Source organism: Pieris brassicae, chromosome 5, assembly GCF_905147105.1.
Source record: "Pieris brassicae chromosome 5, ilPieBrab1.1, whole genome shotgun sequence".
NCBI classification, from domain to species: Eukaryota; Metazoa; Arthropoda; class Insecta; order Lepidoptera; family Pieridae; genus Pieris; species Pieris brassicae.
The window spans coordinates 3,926,107-3,938,592 of record NC_059669.1 but is presented as its reverse complement, the minus strand read 5'-3'; the positions used below and the strand labels follow the sequence as shown (position 1 = coordinate 3,938,592).

General features: G+C 33.8%; 1 protein-coding gene across 7 annotated transcripts in view; it reads left to right on the top strand.

Annotated features, from left to right (window-relative positions):
* The first annotated feature begins 704 nt into the window (after positions 1-704).
* Positions 705-12,486, top strand: part of LOC123710206 (protein-L-histidine N-pros-methyltransferase) — a 53,969-nt gene continuing 42,187 nt past the window's right edge. The window contains exons 1-2 of one of the 7 annotated variants that reach the window (XM_045661964.1): positions 1,277-1,354; positions 2,054-2,257. In XM_045661964.1, the coding sequence (XP_045517920.1) occupies positions 1,292-1,354; positions 2,054-2,257 (267 nt within the window). In that variant the 5' untranslated portion in view covers positions 1,277-1,291. The other 6 variants (XM_045661965.1, XM_045661969.1, XM_045661968.1 and 3 more) reach the window with 6 other exon arrangements.

The window sequence follows — 12,486 nt, the reverse complement described above, 5'->3', positions numbered from 1 at the left end:
ATCATCGGATGTCAATACAAAATAACATCCGTATCACCGTGACGTCCGTCGTTCCACAACTGGGCCTTTCTTAAGGCAGTTTCTGCTACGCACCACCAGGTGGAACCAGCTGCCCAATGAAGTATTTCCGAACCAATTCGACTAAGACTAAGGCAAGAAAAGAGTGTACCAATTCTTAAAAGGCCGGCAGCGCCCTTGCGAGCCTTCTGCCACTGCGAGTGTCCATGGGCGGCAGTATCGCTTAACATCAGGTGAGCCTCCTGCCCCTTTGCCTTCTGTAACAAAAAAAGGCCAACTTCTACCTGTATACCTACACCGGTTCGATTTCCTCAGTATAAAGTTTTGCTTGATTTGCTACCTGAAGTACGTCAACGGGAATCCCCGTTCAACCTGACCCGTTACAAAGTTCCACCTGAACGAGCCGTTTATCAATTTATTACAGTAATTAACTTTAGTATACGCTATAGGAAATGTCCTAGGCTGACTACAAGAGTCTGATACAAGAGAGTATGGTATTTTGTCCAAACGCAGGAGTCAAGAATACATGTAGAGAGTCCATACGAAATATTTAGAGTAAGTGAAACGAAATACGTGACTAAAATGAATAAATCTTATCAAATTTAAAGCTGATTATCTCTTATCGTACTAATCATTATCTCATGAAAATATGTATGTTACTATCATAATCATACTTATAAGCGGCTCACTTCAAGTTGCTGCTCGTCGATTTGTTTAGTTTAAAAATGGAAATAACAAAGCGATCACCCTACAGTTTTCACAAACTCAAGATTCCAAACATAGAAAAATCTGTAAGTTAACATATATTTTTCTAGTATAATATCGTATTAGTGACAATTCAAATAACTAAAAATAAATACAAGTATACTACATTTACCCATAATACGGTTTTTACCGATATGTGCTAGTCTTTCTTATACAGTACAACTTAAAATTATTACGTTTAAAAAAACTTTTAACCTAAAATAATAATATGCCTATAATAATTATTACTACTGATATCTACCACTACAGAGTTGACCCAAAAGCATCTAAACTATACTTCAAACTACTTTACCGAATAGTTTTTCTTTATTTTCATTAACGGTTACTGCAGTGATCGGTTACTTACTGAGACAGTGACTGTACGTTCACGGCCAAGGTCGAACTAAATCTGGGATTTTACTTTTACTTAATGCAAAAACATTTATAAATAATTTAGCACCAATTAAAACAATATCCTTCTATCCACAAATGAAGTTTAATTCGCTTGTGACAAACTAGTGATATCAAAATGATGAGTGCAGTTCTCCGAGAAATTGTAATAAAAGGTGCCCTTGAAAAGAAAGAAGAACGGGTAAGTAGAATTAAACCTATTCATATTATTTATATTCATACGCATATTTAATAGGTAAAAATATTGAATGCATGTAAAAACAATTTCACGGTAAGAAACATTATTAATTAAACACACTAAACAACATATAGATTCAAACTTATATTATTATTATTTAATACTTTACTATTTTTTGTTTACGTTACAACTTCTCCACTTCCTTCTCTCTCATAAATAGTAATACTATAAGTAACACATTAAAATAAGCAAACAATAATTAAAACAATATATTGTGTACCTATTAAAAAATAAAAATAGTGATTTTTATATCCTATTCACGCCTGCGCTTGGTGTGACAATTGACATTAGTAGCACAACTGTCACTCGGAATCGCATCAAAATATACTTGAAGTTAGAACTTGTGATTCATATTGTGCAAAATCTTATGTTTTTTGCTTTTATTCTTAAATAATCATCAAAATGTATAATATGGTATTCAATTTATATTACTAGCAAGCAATTACAACACATCAAATCTTAACAGGCACATATATTTCTTTATGTTGAGGTTATTATTCGTAGGTATTGTTGTGCTAATTTCTTTACATACAAATGTGTAAATTGTTTCTGTTAATATTATTTCATACTCTTTGTGAATCATTGGAAGTTACACCAAAAATAAATTGTTTAACAAGATATCCTTTCTCTTATTGTGTAAAGGAATACAGAGAAGTTTGTCCAAAACATGAGCACTTTGAATTACTTGATTGGGAGTTAAATTTACCTCTGGAAAGAAGAATTAGGTATGAAGAGATGGCAAGTAGTGGATTGAATGGTTTATACAGACCAAGAAGTGCTTTGGCTCGCGCTATGTATGAAAAACATAGAAATGATAGATATCTTCAAGAATTTGATCAAAATGAGGTAAGCCTATTAAATCTTGTTGCATTTAATGGAATTTAGTCTCTTAAAATTTACCAATATAGGCTTCAAATTTGAAGGTTATTCTATGTTGGTTATATTTGTAGGTAAAATAAAAGAATAGTATCAATAACCAGGCATTTTATTTAATTGGGGAACACTTTATTTGATATATAAATAATTAAATCTAGTTCTTTATTAAACTATTTATAAAAAATATTTGATAAAACATTAAAGTTGTCATTATTATTACTTCAACCATTGTTATCTAAGAAAATCAAAAAGAAAGAAAACTTAATATCATTGAGGAATTATATATAAAAATTATTAGGCTTAATAAGATGTATACTACTACAATTTTGTACTAACAGAGAACAATTACTCTTTGTCCATTGTATAGTAATTGCCTTTTTACTGTCATGTTTACTATTATATACTTTTCATATATAATTGTAAACATGACGGTAAAAGTTCATATTACTTACACATAATATTGTTTAAACAAGCACATCTTAAATGAAACCATTTCCTGCTAACACTTTTAAAAAATCAAGTTGTAAATAAAGTAATTAATTCACATTTAAATCAATTAAAAACCATATTATTGCACATAATAAAACAAGTTTTGTATAATTGAATATAATGCAGCCCGTTAAGTTAGCTTTCACAAAATTGCAGGCAGCAACATTGTTGGAACAAATGTTTGCCGAGTTTAGGGATTAGGAATGGTTTGTTAGTTTTTTGCCAATATATCTAGATGAACCTACATAAATTTACGCATTATAGAGTTCTCTAGTCTGTCTACAATAAATGCATTGATCATCCCAATAAATGCTGATTTAAGCTGTGACTACCAACCAACTGTTTTTAGTTGTTAGTCGATGATGGGAACGCACACTTAACAACAAAAGCCTTGTCAGAGTTTTTTACATCATTGTGTTTACAGAGAAGTTTCGTTTAGTTGAACAACATTAGTTGTTATATAAACACATTAAATACCTTTTTTTTTATTCAGTAAAGACAATTTACTTGATAGCTTCCAAATTTACATTGTTTATATTTTATACCATGCCTTTAGTTTTTTTTGCTACAACTTTTATAGGTATGAAATAAAAAGAATTCAATATACTCTTCAATTAAAGCCCTTATGTTTTAATTGAAGATTCAAATTCTGAATAAAAAATATGTTTTCAATTGTTCTCTTATGGATAAAATCCTTTAAGGCAACTGATATGCTTTTACATATTTATAATCTTTAAAAAATTCTAAAGCTCTTGTTGTCATTACTAATGTTGTTGAGATTTTTTTTACAAATGTTTATGGTATATAAAAGCACAGGGCTGTCACTTTGTTCACATATTAACTGCTTATCTACTACCATTTAAATTGTAGATACCTATAACAACATGTGACAAGCTGACAGTGAAATGAATGCTGTTTGCTGTTTAACAGTATAAAAAATTATTGTTGTTTTTAATTGAACTAATAACTTGCACTGATACAAAATTTGGCTTATTTCAATGTATAAAGGTTAAATTAAAGTTTTACTCAAAAAAAAGAACCAGAAAATAATTAATGATTTATTATTATTTACAACTTTTGCCAATTTACATCTTAAAGTTATATCAGGCATAGTGGGCCTTACGTATGAGGTACTATGGTAACAAGTGTTCTTAATCTTTAGTCCACCTTTTTATGAAAATACCGTTAGTGTTATGAAAAATGTCCCTTAATAGTCGACAACCCTAAACGAATCTTAAGCGTGTACGCAATAGTGTTTCACGTGTGCCTAAGTAACGAGGATATATTTGCGTATGAAAAACATGAAATACCTCTGAATTGTGGAGGGAATAAGACATTCAACCCTCTCCTCCCCACACTAGCGCCCGCCCTCCGACCCTTTTAACTTTCATCTCTGTCGAGTGCTCCGTCCACATACTTTTGTTCTATTTGATCAATGTTATTAAAATGTCGGCTTGTAAGATTATAAATATCTTGTATACGTCCAAGACCTAGGTATCACATAACTTTTGGTTTCGAATATAAAATATCTCAATATGTATTTGATTAGATATCCGAAAGCACGTACTGTGTAATGGGATTGCTTAGAAAACACTGTTGTTATAAAGCGGCCCTCATTACTTAAGTTCTAATTATGATAGTAAATTATTAGCAATAAACAAATATAATCTAAGATCACATCGTTTCTTCTAAAATTGAATTCGAATATTGATCAAATTATAAATGCATATAATTTAGTGTATCAAATACACACGATTTTTAAGTAATTATAGAATCTGGTCGTAAGTCATAAACTTAAAAACAAGAAATACTAGAGCTGGTTAACAATGATTATTTCTTAAAATTTCTAATCTACATAATAACTTAATGCTTCCAAATTCCAATAAGCTAAATGGCTGACGCCTACACACTATAATAAATCAGTATCAGCTTTTATAACTAAGTGCTTTGGTTAATTTATAGTGATTTTTTAATTAATTTTTGATCTGTGGAATTTTTTAAATGGGTAAGCTATTTATACGTTAATATCTTGTTTTTGTTTGCACAATTAGAAATTAATATCCGCTCCATATACTTAAGTTTTAATTCCACAAATACAATAACAATTGTAATTTAGGGTTATGATAAAATGACCGATAAAAAAGTATCCATTAGTCAAACTCCTTATTATTTTTTCATAAATGAATCAGAGAGGTTTGGGCAAAATTTAGAATGCTTTTTGTCTGATGGTGGTATCGTGAAGAAATCGATACAACTATTCAGATTTTATAGGATTAACTTAAAGCGATTGGGATTATTCGTCTCGGAAAACTTTTCGACTGCAAAATTTATTGAAGTCGAACTGACGAAAATATTTAATGACATACGTATCAATGAAGACCTTTTTAGTACATTTGTATGTTTAAATTTTTTTAGATTAGAGAACGATAAGACAATAACAGTGACAAACTGTGCCCATACATTCTGCAAAGTGAATACAACCTGCAGGCGTCTATAACTCTGTGTAAACATTATATTGTCTATGGTATGTCTATGGCGTGAACTCATTATTTCTATGGTATTAAACACACAGAATATCAAAATTACGTGCAGATCACACGCTTGTCACCGTCACCCGTAATCACTGTTATCCATTCTGTTAAAACCACCCGGGTTAAATTAGTTAAGTAGACGCTTCCGTTAATCGTCGGTCGGTGCCGGCCGTTCTAAATGGATTAATTTATACTTTATTATTATGAACGAGGACGATTTCGGTGTCATGCGAGGATGGAGTGATTGTGTTGTGATTGCTTGCGCTTCCTATGAAGGCAATCTTTGAACGATTCAGCCTCGTGTATTAAAATCATTCACACTTAATATCTCAACGTTACAATAGGACACTGGGTCCGGTTACTGTATTTGATTCTGTGTCGAATGGGTTCCTGGGATGAGGAATCGTAGATGAGGATGACAGTTACCTAACACCTACATTTATAGTCACTTTGTGGTTATAACTTCTCCATTATCTATTCTTTAAATAGCGCTTATAAGCGTGGGTTAAATTTTCAAATATAATGGACATAAACAGTAATCGTAAGATGTGTAACATATTTATTTAACCAAAAGTTGCCTGTTAAGGTTAGTTTTAGCTAAGGCGCGAATAGGAACGTATTTATTACGAACAGTATGTAATAATTTTATATTTGTACAGTATCGATGTGAAGTCTGACACTTACATCGACAATCAAACACGATGTCCGCACACAGCTAAGACACCTGAGTCTTCGGCGCATCGCTCACTGCAATCTGTACATTATTTCTCCATTGTTCGCGTAACGAGCCCCCTCGAAGGCGCTACCCACCTCCCGATTCCCACACCAGCCTCGGGAACCCACTCGCGCCTTTCTTTTATCATTCCTCTCTTTATTTCCGAATGCAAATAATCCTCCACACGTGTGAGAATCGAAACCATTGTTCTCGCCACCCACCCCCACCCTACTGGGACCTTGGTGACGCAATCTTTTTCTTCGCAATTCACGAAAATCTAGAGTTATTACATTATACGTTTTTCTTTAATATTTAATACATTTAATTGTTATTTTACCGTCGTACGTAGGTTCCATCGTCTGCAAGAAGAAATAAAAAGTATTTGTATTTGTAATTGATAGAGTTATTTTTATATTAGACGGTTTATTGGAAAATATATTTCTCTAGGGTCGACCTGGTTTAAAACAATTGTTAAAGTAATTGCCTACTAAGTCGTTAATACATAGCCTCTTACAAATTACATTTATATTACGTACACAATTATATGACAAAACCTTCGATTCGTATAAGACTTAAACGTCAGTTCTAACGAATACAAAACAAACACCTCGTTAAGCTTTCGTCGGACGGAAGGGTGGAGCGGTAAGATTCAAGAAAGAGCTAAGTGGCAAATCAATACATATTAGGCGCGATATCGGACGTCACTATGATGGATGAACGCACCCAAACTTTCCGCATCGACTTTAATGACAATATACAAATTGACGTCCGCTTCGAAATGCGATAGCACACCACTCACATTATGTAAACAAACATGGTAAAGCCGATCGGTCGTCTTCAATTTTTATAATAGAAATCTCAATTACGGATATGTTTTTTACGTCCCATCTATCATACGGCGTCCTAGGTTGTTGTCAATTGTCGCGTCGAATAATGGCGTCGCCTTCGTGACGTCTCTGAGTGCGATATTGGAAGAGATCGACAGGAGGGAGCAAGTTGCGCCTCCACATATTGAAAGCTATTTGGAATTTGCAAATACATGCACACGCCGAACCCGCGCCTCGCGCATCACTTCTGCCTTCTAAATTGGAATCGCGTTTGGTGACTGAATTGAAGGTATAAGTTGTTTTCTTTGATATAGGAAACTATCGGAAAATATTCCGTTCCCATTACACGCCTCGATTTTCCTTGTTTGCTTTATTATCTGAAACTTCTCAGCTAAAGTTAAAAGGCTGAGAGGTGTTATTGTAAACAATTGATTGTTAATTCAATAATATCTTTATAGTTCAAATAAAATAGAGAATATTATTTCAGTATATTACTATTTAATATTACAATACATATAAATATTCGGGGCTGTCCAAAAAACATACAACAGCTTTTTGCGACGCACCCACCTGGGACACACCAACCCTATTTCGTATGCTTTGCATTACATTAAGTCATATATAACGTGTCATGTATCACCCCTACCTTTAGTTTACAGGAATATATTCGTTGTTACTTTTAAAACCCATCTCTCTTTCTGAGTCACGAATTTATCGCTTGTATATTTTTATTACAATGTCAAATTACATAAATCTTAAAATTAATTTCGTATAGGATTCTATACGCAAATAGACCTCGATGCTGAGTTTTTATGATAAGGAAACAGCAATTCGATCTTTATAAAATGAGACCACAACCTGGACTTTTGAATTTGAATCGAGTTACTTAATTAATAGGCCTATGTTGCGTTATCATTGGATATCTTGTAATTAACGTTATCTAAGAAAGTTGGCACGACGACGCTTTTAGGAAATTTAAACTTTAGCTTTAATGCTTCCTTATCGTATAGACTTACATGAGATTAACGGGGGGTAGTTGAAAGCTTCGTGTGGGGGGGTGTATTTATGTCACCTCAGGGACATAAGCGCTCGCCCCTCCCAATTATACCGCAGTAAAAGTCATAAAAAGGCACCCGAAGTTTTTACACGAACCTAGGACGCGAAATTAAGAGGGGCGGAAATGTGAGATGAGTATGAATTTTTTATAAGATGATGGTGGCCGTTATGATGTCTTACGGATAATACGGTGCACGCGTTGTTTGTGCTGAATCTTTGATAAGCCGTCTTTATTGCCACCACAACATTAAATAATTAACTTCTAGGTTATATTCTCGCGCCGGGCGACCTTAATATTTATGAATGCATTAAGCTTTCAGAACCAAGGTTTAGCGAGAAACCACCCATCTCTTGAAATTCTATTACCACTTGAACAGCATAACAACGCATCACTCAATGTGTGGTGGTTTAATAACAAGAAAGAAGTTGTATATAGCCAGTAATAGTAAACCTCTGCAGCATGTTAATGGGCATTAAAAATATTAATAGTTTCCTTCGTATAAAGTAGCAAAGAGCCATCCATATAACGAAAATGTAACCAATTATTTGGACATGATTAAAGAATCATGGATTGCTAAGTCTAAAAAACCTTTGACTATACCTTATAACAACGGTAGTCTAAACCATGAAGTAGAATATGTACGGGTATGTGTCCCGCAAATGTGACTCCAAAAATTCAGAAGTGATTTAAGATCGGTTTAAAATACGCCACGCTATAAATATATAGCCCCGTTTCTCGTTTGACTTGGTCCGTGACGTTAAAATAATTACGCATTGTTCCAGATTAACTAATATTGTTTAAATATTAAATCAAGTTTTTCAATGCACGGTCGTAAATATTCGTTTTATTTAATGCAATTTATGTTCGCAAAAGCAGGTCGAAAACGAGCTGCGAGCTGGTTAACTCAGCGATTTTCGTTTTGTGATCCCACTCGCATGAAACAATACATTCTCACGTTTAATTTCTTTCGGCTTTCAATTGATTTTTACGATTGTGTTTATTGACGCTGATGCAAATACCAATTGCTTATTTAAGATTGCGATTTATCTGACCTCAATTCAAAATCTATGTTTAATTGTTAGTAAGTAAATTTACGTACGCAATTATAAAAAAATGGGTTAAAAATAGCCGTTATTTAAAGATACTTTAAGTTCATTTTATTATTATATTATAACCAGTGCATGACCTCCGCAGGAATGAAGGCTTACATATTGTTCCATCCGTGTCTTGTGTCTTTTCAATATTTCCCTTCTATGTCTTTTTTTCATCTTCCCATGTTTCTAGTCCTCCACTTTTATTGCCTACTGGGCTTTTTTACAGGACTTTTATACTCGACAATCACTGGCGTCTAAGTTTACCGAAATTTTGTTTGAGTTTGGCAAAGTATTAACTTACTATTTTTATTCACTTGAAATTAAATATTTATCAAGATTTTTTTATCAGACGTTAACGTTTAATTGTAAAATTCATGGTGAAGTACATAATACAACCACATTACATACATTAAAGGCCGTAATATCAGAATATCTGTAAATAATTACAAATTCCTATATTGAATAATGTGTTTCAAGTATCTCGTACATATAAGATAAATGCAGGAACCCATTTCGATGTATAATTCATACTGAAAACACTTATTTTAACACGCTTTAGTATTGTTGTTCTATTGTAAATGTAATTTAATGTGGATATAGAGCTATTAAAAAGTATAATGAGCTCCCTTTGCTGCTTAGTAAATATACTAATATATTTTCTTGATTTATTTACTTCTCAACCTAATTTATAGAAGGCAACGCAAGAAAAATACGGAATATATAATGCTTTTAGTGTATTACGTTTCGGAATAATTAGTTTCTTTTCGCAAATTGCTCCAAAGTGATATTAATTTTTTGAAGCTGCTCTCGGCCAGTTATGGTAAAACTGGACTCGTGGGTATGGCTTAAAATACATAAAGGTTATCAGAGTATATCGAAAACTAAATATTATTTTACAAGGATAAAATCCTAATATTACCAGACAAAGAAAACCTTGTACGTGGAAAACTTACATGTATGTCGTGTAGTCACATCGTAAAGTTTCAATAGAAGTGAGGTGTCACGGTAGTATTGCCCTCATTGGGCCGTGGGTCCTGTGCGTGCCCGGCTGTCCTTTGGTCGCAGCTAATATGATTATGACACAGCTACGTGCCGCTGCTCCGGGAATCCTCACACAAATATTCATTAATCTTTCACGGTCCGACGTACTGCGATGGAGATTTAATCAGATTAAGGATCTTTTTGCGGGAAAAGTCGTGGACCCTTTGTTGCTAGCCGTCCGCTGAATTTATGATAGACAGGGACCTAAGTGAATGTAAATTTCTATATGTATAAGAACAAACGCCGATCTGTTTACACACGGCCGCCGGCGCCAAAATGGCTGCTAGCACCGGCGTGAACCAACCGACCACGCCATACAGTCTGGCGCGATGTTGAAATCTAGATTTTCTTGACGTACGTAAAACTCAAATTAATATAAAACGCGATCGTCCATAATTTTTCTACACTTAAATACTGGAAGTCCGTTTGATTCATAGATAGGACGCGGAAAGTATAAAAAGTAGAATTAAGCGCGGCGAAACGCGCGTAAAATTATTTTACCATTGTATGCAAATCAACGCCGCCGTGATTATTTTATTTCCTAAGAGCCACGGAATATAAATCTTGGGTAAAAAACGATACAGGCAACAGGGTTTCTTAGTTGATACGTTTGGAATAAGAAATAAACAATTACAAATATTTACGCTACATATACCTTAATGGCGAAATAGAATTGACGTTTTGGACAAGGTTTTTGTCAGTCTACCTGTCTATACTTAAATGAATGTAATTAATGTTAATACAACATTAAAATGCGTCGAATACACTATAAAGTTTGGGGCATCTGAACTAATGGCTGAACCTAATGTCGCAAAAACATCGCATCGTCGGGAATGTGTCATCAACGCATTCACGGCGTATAGATAGCTCCTCTGTAGACATACCGAAACCTCTTAGCCCCTCCGATTTCTTTAACAATTAATTTAAGCGTCCCACTGCTACGTATGCATTTATATAGTTATTGTTTTGACGTCTTTCTATATACGCTTTATAGAGCTCTGAGATTTTCAATAAAATATATCTCTCGCTTTGTTTAATTATTTATAAGTGTTCTGTTAGTAAAAGTATAAAGCATACGTTGTTTGCCTGTTAAAGGGTGTTTGTTTGTTTCTCGATATAAGATTGTGTCACAAAGAATAATAACAGTCCAGTGGCGCTACAACCCCATAGGGGTCTTAGCCTCAGATTGCATCCGTTTCTTTGTATATTTTTATTTCATAGAGTAGTAGTAGCCTTCGGTCTGAGACATGTTTTTTCCGCACGTAGACAGAAAGTCCATTGGTGTACGGCTGGGGATCGAACCTACGATCTCAGGGATGAGAGTCGCAAGCTAAAGCCACTAGACCATCGCTGCTTTTGTTGGCAAAAATTTAAATACATATAGGGCTGAGGCGTTTTAGCTATGTTATCTCGTTTAAGCAAATAGTAATACGTAGTACTGTAAAACATGAGATCAGCCAAGGCCAAATGTAAAGTGAGATTGAATCGAAAATGTTTTAAAGAACGGTTTTCATAAAATATGTTTGACTTTATAAAACTTGTATTTCAAGCAGTGACGTGCGATAAAGGACATTTAAATTCCGTCCATAAAGTTTATAATGTATTTATTTTAACGTATAACTGCGAAGTTAAAAATAAATAAATATAACACAAAACTCCTTATACACAAAATTCGGAGGACCTAAATATTAGATTATATCTTAAGTCGAGCCTATGCCTGAAGTGTGAGAAGTGAGTGAAGTTCACATCAAAGCTCGGTTACTTTATAAGTTAATATTTGTAGGATTATAACACGTGTAGTATATATACCTAGTCCAGCCATAAGTTCTGTCACAAATGAAAATGCATTTTTTTTTCAAATAAAGTAATGTAATATTATTAAAATTTAAAACATATTTATTGAAGTCTCAACAAAAATAAAATATAATAATAGGAGAGGTTTCACAATATGATCCAAGACTGTATACACTTTAGCTGAAGTTTTCATTCCTTTTACACAAAAAAGCAGTTTCGTGACTCCTAGATTAGACACGCCTCACAAAACCATGACGAACGCAGGATGATGTCCACGTTGTACCTTTCCGACCACTTGATCAGCTTCTGTGAGTGTATGACTTTATCAATTTGCTTACTGAAGTGTTCTTCAATGGTAAAAATTGTTTCATCGGTAAAGAGGATATTTATGTGCTTTTAACCTGCGTATTGACAGAAGGGGGTTTTCGATCGATCCGTTCTCTTTAATTGTGAAGATTAATTTAGGGCATGTCCTGTATACGACTTCTTGACTTCAGGTCTTGTTTTATAATACGCGACAGAGTCCTAGTGGGAATCTTCATATCTAGCGATAAGATTTTTGCTTTCCTCATGGGCTTTCACTGAATTCTGGCTTTAACAGCATACAAGCCTTGTAGTTCTAATAATAGCACGCGACCGCCCCGTTTTTTT